Raw genomic sequence first — 13,518 nt, forward strand, 5'->3', positions numbered from 1 at the left:
ATCTCTGGTCAAATCACTTTAACTGATTTGTGCAATTGTGATGTGTGCAATGTGAATGTGCAATTTACCATATTGTTGCAACAAATTTATCTACATGAAAATGTGTTTTATTTTTATGATTAACATTTTCCCATTAGTGTATGCTTAAAGTTTAACTTCAACGAAGCAAATGGGGGAAGGATCCAACGTGGGTCGACAGGTGTGTGAGCTGACCACACCTGCACTGTTGGTGGATCTGGCAAAAGTTAAAGCTAACTGCAGTAACATGCTGGCCAATTGCGAGTCCATGGGTGTCTTCCTCAGGCCTCAGACCAAGACCCACAAGACCATGTAGGTGCACCATCTATCCCCTCTCCACATAGTTTAATCATTGTCATACTGTAAATTAAGGTAGCATATAATCTTTGTTTACTTAGTTAAATAACCTTTGTCTTTACTGAAATGAATCAATTAGTTGGAATCTCCACTTATATATTTATGCACTATAGTCACATTGTACTCCCATTTCACAACTTACTATCATATGTGGGCACCCATCTAATGGATTTGCATTTTGTTTGAATACAGTTTATTAAACCCAGTATTACTTTAGTTTTGAATTTTTGTTAATGATTTTTTTTTTGGGGGGAGCCGCTTCAGCTCTCCGGAGCTATCCCAATGATATGAATGTATTAGACCTTGTCATCAGTCAAGCGAATGGAGTTCTAGTCCTACCGGGGATCATGAGCCAGACCCTGGCCCTATCAGAAAGGCACGAGGAGCAATGGCCGATAGAAACCCCCGTGTGGTTGAAAGCATTCTGTGTCTGCCATTGACTGGGTCAGGCACCCAGAAAGGTAAGCATCCCAAAACAAATCCCTATTCTGGTTAAAAGATTGCTACTGAAAGCTGAACTGTTGGACAGAACTCTCCATATGAAGATGAGCAAACGAGCATGACGTCACCGCACCGCTGTCTGCGCAGCTCCCCTATTCCCGGGAGGCGGAAATGGTAGCCTGAGTCCCCCGCACTGGCTATCCACACCCCAGTTTTGTGGCTGATGTGATTCTTGGCAGTTGTGTGACTCTGGCTCCAAATCTTCTCAGTGCTGTGCCTTGTGGTGTAGTCCTGTCCAATGGTGGTGTGCGAGCTTCGAGTAATTTCCCAAGTACTTGGGCTGCATGTGCCTAGGGTTACCTCCCCTAGCTGCCCTGTAAGTACTGCTCTTGGGGCTTGGGGTTACCTTCCACAAGTCACCTTTGGGTCTACCTCTGCTTTGGTATTTGCTGCTCGGTGATTGCCTGCCCTGGGAGTCAGCTAGGGTGTTTCATGCACCCCTGTTTGCCTCTGGGTAGGAGGTAGTTTTATTCACTGGTAGGGTTGCAAGGTACTGTGGATCTAGTTTTTACCTACTCATAGCGGCCAGCTCTGTTCTGCCTTGGGTACATTGTCTTCTTGCTGGGTGTTTCTTTTGTTTTCGTTGCCTGGTGGGAGGTCTGCCCCTTGGTTTTGGTGATCACACATTTATATCTTGGTGGTCCTCTGCTAGGTCCCTGGGAGTGTAAACATCCCGGGGGTTCAGCTTTAGCAGTTTGTTTGGTAATTTTGGTTAGCCAATTAGCCTTGCCTGGGCATCCCTTAGCAAGAATATGCGACTAAGGGCCATGCAAAAACCCTACTGAGGCAGGACGAAGGATGGAGGAGTCCCTCGAGTCCCATCTCACTTCAGGCGAGTTTGAGGGTTGCTCTGTCCCCTTGTCTCCGGGGTGACACTCACCTGTCATGCTGCCTGTTGGGTTGGTGACACCTTCGACTCTGAGTCCAGCGAGTTTTGTTCCTTGTTTATACTCCAATACACTAAGTCCACTGATAATGATTTGGTGCTGGTGGCTACGGCACTGCATGCTCGCTTTAGGTTGCTGCAATGCACTAGGTTGGTTGCTCACCCGGTTAGTTGCTCATCCGGTTGGTTGCTCATCCGGTTGGTTGCTCATCCGGTTGGTTGCTCATCCGGTTGGTTGCTTACCCAGTTGGTTGCTCTGTTGTTTGTCCTGGCCACTCCCCCCCAAGCCAGTTCCCCCCCCCCCCCCCCCAAGCCAGTTCCCCCCCCCCACCGCCAGTTTCCCGCTCCGAAGCATCTGAGAGTTTCGGTGTCGGGGCAGGGTTTAGTTGGTGTTGAGACTCGGGCATTTTCGGAGGATGCCCCTTCCGGTGTGGCGACGGAGGCATTCAAGCCTGTTCCTCCTGCCGGTGCTTCTTGGTCTGTCCAGTGGGGCCCCTTCATTTATGCTTTCCTGGCGGCTTTTGTCTCTTCTTTCGAGGCAGGGGGTTTAGAAGACGGCTCGGCCCTGGCAGGAAATGTGGAGGTTCCCAGGGCGGAGAGGGGTTGACTGGGGGGGGGGGGCTTAGGCCCCGTTTAACCTCGCTTGGGTTTGATATGGCATCGACCCCTACCCGGATTCAGTTTCGTGTTCCCTTGGGTACTTTAGTCCTGTCCTTCCAGAGGTTTTCGGCCTCTCGCATCTCGCCTACAAGCAGATATGTAGCCTCATGCACCTCATGCGGGAGGCCCTTGTTGCTTACCTCCTATGTGACCCGGATTACGCCTCCATAATGGATCTTTTTCTGTTCGTGTTTGGATCTTCTTTTTCTTACTGGGTTCATTATGAGGTTTTGGAGTTGTCCTTGCTGGCAGTATGTCCTGTTTTTTCGATGGAAGCGTGGCATACGTTCTGTTATTCCCATATGTTTGAGTGGCTGGAGGCTCTTACGGTGGTCCAGGTTTTCCTGTAGGGCGACTTTGAGCACCTCAGTGTGTAATTGTTCGCCCCTGCCCTTCCTTGGGATGTCAGCATTGTGCAGCTTCACGTGCAGGTTCCCACCCTTTCGGCTGCCCTGGTTGCTGACGATTTGCGTGCATATGGCCTTTTGGCTTTGGTCTTCCAGTTCTTTTCCCTTCTTGAGCGCTCTTCAAATTGGCTTGGGGAGGATGTGGAGGCACATTGGGCCGATCCCGGGTCTGGTGCATTGGTCATGGCTATGCGTGTGTCGTCTGCCCTGTTGAAGCTGTTCTCACCGATGCTGCGGGATGCGGCGTCTCTGTTTTTTTGCTTCTCATCTCGTGTGTTGGCAGACAGTGCTTGCTTGGGCCGCTTGGGTCCACTTGGGTCCACATGGGCCCCTGGCTCTTAGGTTTTCTTTGCCTTTTTGTCCTTTGCTGTTTGCAGAGTCTGCGGTGATGCAGTATCTGCAGGTAGCTTTTTCCGTCGGCACGGTGATCGCTCTGCTCGTTGGTCGGTTTCTCGTAAGGGGCGTCAGCCCTTTCGTGGTTCGTCCCATTGACTGGTCTATGGGAGAAAGGCTAGCGCTGTTTGCTCACACCTGGCCCTCACGATTTGTCGGTTTTTCGGATCGTTTCAGACGGCCTACTGTGGCGTTGGGTGGCTCCTCCTCCTTTGGGGGCTTTGGTGCTGGCCTCTTTTCCTGCGCTCTGTTGGGTCATCTTGGAGTGGGTTTGCTTGGGCGTGGTCAAAATGACCCTGTCCCTTAACAGGTTTCCCACCTGTTTCCGGCTCTGAAATGGGGCTGTGCGCACCTGCGGTTCATTCTTGACCTATTCCATCTAAACCCCTGGGGTCTCTTGCCGCTCCTCTCGGATTACTACCCTGACCCAGGTCCGTCGCCTCTTGGAGCCGGGCGCTTGGATGGTGTCCCTGAAGCTCCGGGACGTGTATTGGCACATCCCGATTCATCCGAGGTTCAGGGATTGGTTCAGTTTTGTTTTCGGGAGTCAGGCTTACAGCTTTCATTGCCTTCCATTCGGCTTGAATCTGGCACCTCGTGTGTTCACACTCCTTACCCAGATCATGGCGGCCCGTCTGCTTCTCTTACGGGTTCGGGTTCTGGCCTACCTCGATGACTGGCTGGCGTGGGTTCCCAGCCAGTCCGCATGTGTGCTTACCAAGGATTTGGTTCTTTCCCAGCTCGCTGAGTTCGTGTTCCTCGTGAACTGGAGGAAGTCCCATCTGGTTCCCTCTCAGGCTTAGTCTTGGCTGGGTCTTGTGTGGAACACTCGGACCGCTTACCTGTCTCTCCCTCCAGAGGCTTTGCTTCAGCTTGCAGTCCCACCTTCGCCTGTTTCTGGGGGACTCCCGGGTCACCCGACGGTTGCTTGAGGGTTTGTACATGAGCCTGAACTTTGCCATGCTGGTCTATCCGCCAGGTCGGGTTTGGCTTTGTCGGCTGTTCTGGTTCCTTCGGGGGAAACCCAAAACAGTCCTTGTTTTTTCTTTGGATCTCTGGGGAGCCGAAGGGGCTTTCCCCAGAAAACCAGCATTGAATGTAATGAAATGCCATTTTTCTGAGCGAGACCCAGAGGCTCCCAGGCAACCCTCCCTCCTTCCGATTGGTGTTATTTTTTTTTGCGTGTTTTTGACATCCAGCCTCAGAACTGGGATGTGGTTAGCCGGTGCGGGGGGGGGGGGGGGCTGGGGCTCCTTCTTCCCCCTTTCCTCTCCCAGGGGAGGGGGAAGCTGCACAGATAGCGGCACGGTGACATCATACTCGTTTGCTCAATTTCATTTGGTGAGTTCTGTCCAACAGTTCTGCTTTCAGTGTTTATCTTTTAACCAAAATAGGGGTTTGTTTTTGGGCGCTTACCTTTCTCGGTGCCTGACCTGGTCGATGGCAGACATAGAATGCTTCCAACCACACAAGGGTTTCTATAGGCCGTTACTCCTCGTCTCTCTGAGGGGGGCCAGGTTCTGGCTTGTGGTCTCCGGTTGGCTTAGGACTCCAGTCGCTTGACTGATGCCAAGGTCTAATACAGTATCCACTCGATTTAATGGCCTATATGGGGCTGTACCCTGGTCGATATTTCCAGAGCTCCAGTATTTCCCAAGTTAAGTGTTGGTAATTTTTCAAGTAACATTCAGGTAAGATATATTTTGTACAGACAGCCACTTGGTCCACCACTCTGCCCAAAACGCTTTGCGTAATAGTGGCTTTAGGCATTGTATGTACTAGCTCTATCTATAAATCCATCAATGTTTGTATCACACCTTGTATGTATGTACTTTCCCTGAATAAACATTTGAATTTGAATTTGAGTGCCTTCTACCCTGTGACGTCACAGATTCACGGTACATTGTTTTGATTTGTCACGAGGCTGGAGTGTTCATTCCGTGACTTTGTTGGACATATCTGCACAATTAAGGAACATCCGTGCACCATGTCGGCTCCAAATGCACTCATTGTGTCAGTGATGGCTGACTGGTGGATGGGTGGATGGACAGGCAGGCAGGGATGGAGAGGCTGAAATGTTGGCAGGCAAGCAGGAAGAGGCTGGGAGGTAGGCAGGGAGGGAGAAGCAAGGAGGGAGGCAGCCAAGGAGGGAGAGGATGGAGATGGATGGAAGGATGGAGGGATGATGGATGGATTGATGGGTGGAGGGATGGATGGAAGGATGGAGGGATGGGATGGATGGAGGGAGGGATGGAAGGATGGATTGAGGGATGGATGGATGGAGGGAGGGAGGGAGGGAGGGAGGGACGGATGGATGGATGGAAGGAGGGAGGAATGGATGGATGCAGGGAGGGATGGATTGATGAAGGGAGGGAGGGATCTAGGGATGGATGCAGGGAGGGAGCGAAGTAGGGAGAGGGGGAGGGAGTGATGGGTGGATGGGAGCCGGTGGCGGAGCGAAACGATGGGCAGAGTTTCTTTCACCCTGATGCTCCTGTTACCTAGCAGTAAATAGGTACCTAGGAGTTAGTCAGCTGTCACGAGCTGCTTCCTGGGGGTGGAGGCCTGGTTAACGACCGGGCAGTGGGGACACTAAAGCCCTGAAATCATCTCAAGATAACCTCAAGATAGGGAGGGATGGATGGATGGATGGAGGGAGAGAGGGATGGATGGATGGATGGTGGGAGGGATGGTTGGATTGATGGAGGGATGGATGGATAGAGGGAGGGAAGGAGGGAAGGAAGGAAGGAGGGAGGGAGGGAGGGAGGGGAGGGATGGGTGTTGAGTTCAGGTGAAGCAGAGAGAGCGTGTGTATGGGATGTATGGGGGGAGCGGGTGGGGAAGGAATGTCGGTGGTGGGGAAGGACCGGCTCACTCTGATAAGCCTCACACACTTGACCCAGTTAACCAGATTTGTTTCTTAAATTTTGGATGTACATCATCAGATTGCAGGGTCTATGGCCTGAGGAGATTGCAGAGTCTATGGCCCGAAGAGACTATAGGGACCCCATCCCTTCGCTATTTCCCGGTATCGGGCAGCCGGGGCGCATCCAATTCCATGATCGTCGTCGCCTCTAAATCAACACAACAACATTTTTGGTTACAGATTTTGTTTAGTAATATTATTAGGATAATAAAAAGTTATAAAATACTTGTTTCATGACTGCTTTATTGTATTAGATGGAGATTCTCCAGGCTGTCTCTGGCTGGCTAGCAATCTACTGAGTCATTTTCCAGATGGGTCTTGAGGGGGGGGGGGTGGAGAAGGCAGGACGTTAGGGTGTGGGGGGAGAGCAGGAGTGAGGGAGTGAGGGAGAGGTGCAGTGAGGGTGAGGGAGGGGACGATAGAGGTAGGCGGCCTGCTTGCCATGTGAGGGAGTGAGGGAGAGGTGCAGTGAGGGTGAGGGAGGGGACGATAGAGGTAGGCGGCCTGCTTGCCATGTGAGGGAGTGAGGGAGAGGTGCAGTGAGGGTGAGGGAGGGGACGATAGAGGTAGGTGGCCTGCTTGCCATGTGAGGACCCCCTGATGCCAAAACAAACCCAATACCGACCTTCGGTAATATCGACCACCAGACCGTTATATGAGGCTCTAAATACCGGTCTCCCAAACCGGTCGTTATTACTGGCAGATCGGTATAAAAGAGGCTGTTAAATTGAGTGGATACTGTGCATTCAAATCAGCCTGGATAGCTCCTGGGGAGCCTCCAGGTCTCACCCAGAAAATGGCGTTTCATTACATTCAACGCTGGGTTTTATGAAAACTTTTCAAGGACTGTGTGTATTACTGGCTTCGTGCAATGTACATTGTAAATTATTTAATATAATTTTTTTTATTTATATATACAAGAGTTCTTACATTCTTGAAAGCCACTAGTGCACACAGCATTATAATGTTTCTTTGAACAATATAATGTTCATTACACATTTGTATGTAAATGACCATTTTAATCGGTATTTCTTTTATTCCTTTCAATGATGGGAATAGCGAGTGTGCTTTGCTACAAACAGGTGGCAGGAAGTGTGGCTTGGTCACGTCAACATTGGAGGAAGCAGAGTTCTTTGCAAGACATGGCTTTGATGATATTTTATATGGCTACCCCCTCATTTCTCATCATATGCCTCGTGTCACAGCACTTACAAAGTGAGTCTATCCTTGGGGTTAATCTCCTGGTGCTCCCTTTTTTATTTATTTATTTATATTGCTCTGCCCTGAGGGGGTTGGGGACTTTGGGACTTAACCTCCAAAAGAAAGGTCTGGGTGATGCACCAGACTGTTATTTGCGTATAGGCGGACAGCGTCCCCAATTACTCCCTGACGGAACAAACAACCGACCTCGGCAGTCACACTCCCGCTACCGTCGGTCGACCAGCAATGGACACTGGAGTGCTTGTAATTTACCTAGGAGATCACCCTGTACACCTCTTGGTCTTGAAGAGGGTTCAGCATCACATATATAGGGGTGCGGCTCTAATACTGGCCTTTTTGTCTTATGTACACACCCTACCCGAGTTGCCGTGACTCCACATGGTCTCCTTGTTTAGAATGATCTCCTAAATTCCCTTTTTTCTGAATTTGTATCTTCTGCCACCCTGTCTACACACACACTAGATAGTAAAGCTAGATAGTAAACGCGAAGGTCTTATAACAATAATGAGAGAGATTATAGCGAGAGCGGATAACGATAGATCACGACTGTTGATAGTCTTTGACTTCAACTTGAAATTCATAGACTGGGAAGCATATGAAGCTAAAACAGAAGATTTTTGGACCTGTAGATTTGTAGACCTCATCCTGGAAACATTCTTGTATCAACATGTTAAACAAGCTACGAGGATTAGGGAAGGGGACGTTCCCTCCATGCTAGATTTGATATTTACCAGGAAGGAGGAAGAGATATTTGACATTCAGTACCTTCCTCCCTTGGGTAAAAGTGACCATGTTTTTTGGGGAATAAAGTATGCAATGCGTTATAAGCTGGAAGAAAATAAGGAGGTTGAAGCAGTTAAAAAACCAGACTTCAGGAGAGGACATTATGGCGACCTTAGAAATTTTTTTAGTGAGTATAATTGGACAGACTTGATGCTAGGCAAGGAAGTGAATGAGATGTATGTCAAGTTTTGTGAAATATATGATAAAGGCACAAAAAAATTTATACCAAAACAGAGATGCAGAACTAGGAAACAGAATTGGTTCAATAGAAATTGCGAGAGGGCCAGAGACCAAAAGACACAAAAATGGAATCGATACAGGAAGAGGCCGAACCCCCAAACATACCAGTGATACAAAGATGCGAGAAACAACTACACGGCAGTGAGGAGAGAGGCAGAAAGAAATTTTTTAAAAGGGATTGCAGACAAATGTAAAACAGAACCAGGTCTATTCTATAAATTCATAAACAACAAATTGCAGGTAAAGGATAATATTCAGAGGTTGAAAATGGGAAATATATTTACGGAAAATGAAAAGGAAATGTGTGAAACACTAAACGAAAAGTTCCAAAGTGTGTTTGTACAAAATGAAATCTTTAGGGAACCAGGCACAATAAGAATTCCAGAGAACAAAATAGAGCACATAGAAGGGGCCAAGAGACAAAGTGGAAAAAATGCTCAAGGAGCTAAGTAAGAACAAAGCAGTTGGTCCAAATGGAGTTTCACCATGGGTTCTGAGAGAATGTGCACCTGAGCTCAGCATTCCACTTCAACTGATTTTTCAGGCATCCCTGTGTACAGGAGTTGTAGCTGATGTGTGGAAAAAGGTTAACATAGTTCCAATCTACAAAAGTGGAAACAGGGAAGACCCCCTTAATTATAGACCTGTATCAATGACAAGTGTAATAATCAAAATATTGGAAAAAATAATTAAAACTAAATAGGTAGAACACCTGGAGAAAAATTATATAATATCAGACAGACAGTATGGTTTTTGATCTGGAAGATCCTGTGTAATGAACTTGCTCAGTTTTTATGATCGAGCCACAGAGATTGTACAGGAAAGAGATGGTTGGGTTGACTGCATCTATCTGGACCTAAAAAAGGCTTTCGACAGAGTTCCACATAAGAGGTTGTTCTGGAAACTGGAACATATTGGAGGAGTGACAGGTAAGCTACTAACATGGATGAAATATTTCCTAACTGACAGAAAAATGAGGGCCGTAATCAGAGGCAAGGTATTGGATTGGAGGAATGTCACGAGTGGAGTACCACAGGGTTCAGTTCTTGCACCGGTAATGTTCATTGTCTACATAAACGATCTACCAGTGGGAATACAGAATTACATGAACATGTTTGCTGATGATGCTAAGATAATAGGGAAGATAAGAAACCTAGATGATTTTCATGCCCTTCAAGAAGACCTGAACAAAATAAGTATATGGAGCAACACTTGGCAAATGAAATTTAATGTGAATAAATGCCATGTTATGGAATATGGAATTGGAGAACATAGACCCCACACAACCTATAAATTATGTGAGAAATCTTTAAAGAATTCTGGCAAAGAAAGGGATCTAGGGGTGGTTTTAGATAGAAAACTGTCACCTGAGGATCACATTAAGAACATTGTGCGAGGAGACTATGCTACACTTTCTAACCTCAGAATTGCTTTTAAATACATGGATGGAGAAATACTAAAGAAATTGTTCACGACTTTTATTAGACCAAAGCTGGAATATGCAGCAGTTGTATGGTGCTCATGTCTTAAGGAGCACATCAACAAACTGGAAATGGTGCTATGACATGCCACTAAGTGGCTCCCAGAACTGAAGGACTAGAGCTACGAGGAGAGGTTAGAGGCATTAAATATGCAAAAACTAGAAGATAGAAGAAAAAGAGGAGATAAGATCACTACGTTCAAAATAGTAACAGGAATCGATAAAATTGATAGGGAAGAATTCCTGAGACCCGGAACTTCAAGAACAAGAGGTCATAGATTTAAACTAACGAAACATAGCTGCCGGAGAAATATACGAAAATTCACTTTTGTAAACAGAGTGGTAGACGGTTGGAACAAGTTAAGTGAGAAGGTGGTAGAGGCCAAAACCATCAGTAATTTCAAAGCATTATATGACAAAGAGTGCTGGGGAGATGGGACACCACGAGCATAGCTCTCATCCTGTAACTACACTTAGGTAATTACACACACACACACAGGCCTCGTAGCCTGGTGGAGAGCACGCAGGACTCGTAATTCTGTGGCGCGGGTTCGATTATAGCACGAGGCAGAAACAAATGGGCAAAGTTTCTTTCACCCTGAATGCCCCTGTTATCTAGCAGTAAATAGGTACCTGGAAGTTAGTCAACTGTCACGGGCTGCTTCCTGGAGTGTGTGTGTGTGTGTGTGTGTGGTGTGGAAAAAAAAAGTAGTTAGTAAACAGTTGATTGACAGTTGAGAGGCGGGCCAAAAGAGCAAAGCTTAACCCCCGCAAACACAACTAGGTGAATACTAGGTGAATACACACACAAACACTCACTCTCTCTCTCTCTCTCTAGGATATATATATATATATATATATATATATATATATATATATATATATATATATATATATATATATATATATATATATATATATATAAGGCACAACTCTCCTAAACACGAGAGTCAAGTATACAACTTTAGAACACTTTCCCACCAGGAGACTCGAACCCTAGCCAGCACAGAAGCCTTCCAGCAACTGGCATAACAGGTACGCCTTAACCCTCTCCACCACTTGCTCAGACCCCTAAAAGAGATGGTAATTTCGGAGTATTTAAATACCACAAAGATCACCACCTCCCAAGAGCACTAGAGCAAGTGAGGGGTCATTTAGACGTTAATTTCATCAAGTCCCTGTTAATATGGGAAGACACAGTGTCTATGCTTAAGGCACAACTCTCCTAAACACGAGAGTCAAGTATACAACTTTAGAACACTTTCCCACCAGGAGACTCGAACCCTAGCCAGCACAGAAGCCTTCCAGCAACTGGCATAACAGGTACGCCTTAACCCTCTCCACCACTTGCTCAGACCCCTAAAAGAGATGGTAATTTCGGAGTATTTAAATACCACAAAGATCACCACCTCCCAAGAGCACTAGAGCAAGTGAGGGGTCATTTAGACGTTAATTTCATCAAGTCCCTGTTAATATGGGAAGACACAGTGTCTATGCTTAAGGCACAACTCTCCTAAACACGAGAGTCAAGTATACAACTTTAGAACACTTTCCCACCAGGAGACTCGAACCCTAGCCAGCACAGAAGCCTTCCAGCAACTGGCATAACAGGTACGCCTTAACCCTCTCCACCACTTGCTCAGACCCCTAAAGGAGATGGTAATTTCGGAGTATTTAAATACCACAAAGATCACCACCTCCCAAGAGCACTAGAGCAAGTGAGGGGTCATTTAGACGTTAATTTCATCAAGTCCCTGTTAATATGGGAAGACACAGTGTCTATGCTTAAGGCACAACTCTCCTAAACACGAGAGTCAAGTATACAACTTTAGAACACTTTCCCACCAGGAGACTCGAACCCTAGCCAGCACAGAAGCCTTCCAGCAACTGGCATAACAGGTACGCCTTAACCCTCTCCACCACTTGCTCAGACCCCTAAAAGAGATGGTAATTTCGGAGTATTTAAATACCACAAAGATCACCACCTCCCAAGAGCACTAGAGCAAGTGAGGGGTCATTTAGACGTTAATTTCATCAAGTCCCTGTTAATATGGGAGGGGTCTAAATGACCCCTCACTTGCTCTAGTGCTCTTGGGAGGTGGTGATCTTTGTGGTATTTAAATACTCCGAAATTACCATCTCTTTTAGGGGTCTGAGCAAGTGGTGGAGAGGGTTAAGGCGTACCTGTTATGCCAGTTGCTGGAAGGCTTCTGTGCTGGCTAGGGTTCGAGTCTCCTGGTGGGAAAGTGTTCTAAAGTTGTATACTTGACTCTCGTGTTTAGGAGAGTTGTGCCTTAAGCATAGACACTGTGTCTTCCCATATTAACAGGGACTTGATGAAATTAACGTCTAAATGACCCCTCACTTGCTCTAGTGCTCTTGGGAGGTGGTGATCTTTGTGGTATTTAAATACTCCGAAATTACCATCTCTTTTAGGGGTCTGAGCAAGTGGTGGAGAGGGTTAAGGCGTACCTGTTATGCCAGTTGCTGGAAGGCTTCTGTGCTGGCTAGGGTTCGAGTCTCCTGGTGGGAAAGTGTTCTAAAGTTGTATACTTGACTCTCGTGTTTAGGAGAGTTGTGCCTTAAGCATAGACACTGTGTCTTCCCATATTAACAGGGACTTGATGAAATTAACGTCTAAATGACCCCTCACTTGCTCTAGTGCTCTTGGGAGGTGGTGATCTTTGTGGTATTTAAATACTCCGAAATTACCATCTCTTTTAGGGGTCTGAGCAAGTGGTGGAGAGGGTTAAGGCGTACCTGTTATGCCAGTTGCTGGAAGGCTTCTGTGCTGGCTAGGGTTCGAGTCTCCTGGTGGGAAAGTGTTCTAAAGTTGTATACTTGACTCTCGTGTTTAGGAGAGTTGTGCCTTAAGCATAGACACTGTGTCTTCCCATATTAACAGGGACTTGATGAAATTAACGTCTAAATGACCCCTCACTTGCTCTAGTGCTCTTGGGAGGTGGTGATCTTTGTGGTATTTAAATACTCCGAAATTACCATCTCTTTTAGGGGTCTGAGCAAGTGGTGGAGAGGGTTAAGGCGTACCTGTTATGCCAGTTGCTGGAAGGCTTCTGTGCTGGCTAGGGTTCGAGTCTCCTGGTGGGAAAGTGTTCTAAAGTTGTATATATATATATATATATATATATATATATATATATATATATATATATATATATATATATATATACAGTGGTACCTCGCATAACGAATTTAATCCGTTCCATGTTCGTCATGCGAAACGGACGTCATACAAAACGAGTGTCTCCCATGTAACCAGTGTGATGCACTGTGTTTATTGTGAAATTTCCCTAGTGTGCATGACATCAAATGTTCCCCAAAATATAATTTTTCTTTGTAAAATGATAAATTACCGTCCCTGAACATGTCTATGTAAAGATAATTACCAAATTCCACTTACTTTGGCTGTGAGGGCGTGGACAAGGTGCGCTGTGACGTCATCAGGGGCTGGTCGCCCGTGTGTGAAGCTCCCAGACACGGTCGCGCAGGCCATTCAAGCACCGCGTGTTGCCACAAATATATTTTCAAATATTTTTCCTATGCATTTCCAATGCGGTTTTATTTGTTTCTTTTATCGTATATGATGCATATTTGTGACCTTTACAATATGTATACAGTAGAATGT

At 46.6% G+C, this 13,518-nt stretch overlaps 1 protein-coding gene across 6 annotated transcripts in view; it reads left to right on the forward strand.

Moving 5' to 3' along the window:
- LOC123768066 (D-serine dehydratase) overlaps positions 1–13,518 on the forward strand; it is a 340,022-nt gene that overhangs the window by 75,745 nt on the left and 250,759 nt on the right. For all 6 annotated transcript variants that reach the window (XR_011223235.1, XM_069306864.1, XM_069306863.1 and 3 more), the window contains exons 2-3: positions 138–330; positions 7,208–7,363. Coding sequence is in view for 5 of the 6 variants with exons in the window: in XM_069306864.1 (XP_069162965.1) it covers positions 170–330; positions 7,208–7,363 (317 nt within the window). In the remaining variant the exon portion in view is untranslated. The remainder of the gene's footprint in view (positions 1–137; positions 331–7,207; positions 7,364–13,518) is intronic.

The sequence above is a fragment of the Procambarus clarkii genome, chromosome 59 (assembly GCF_040958095.1).
Source record: "Procambarus clarkii isolate CNS0578487 chromosome 59, FALCON_Pclarkii_2.0, whole genome shotgun sequence".
In the NCBI taxonomy this organism is placed as follows: Eukaryota; Metazoa; Arthropoda; class Malacostraca; order Decapoda; family Cambaridae; genus Procambarus; species Procambarus clarkii.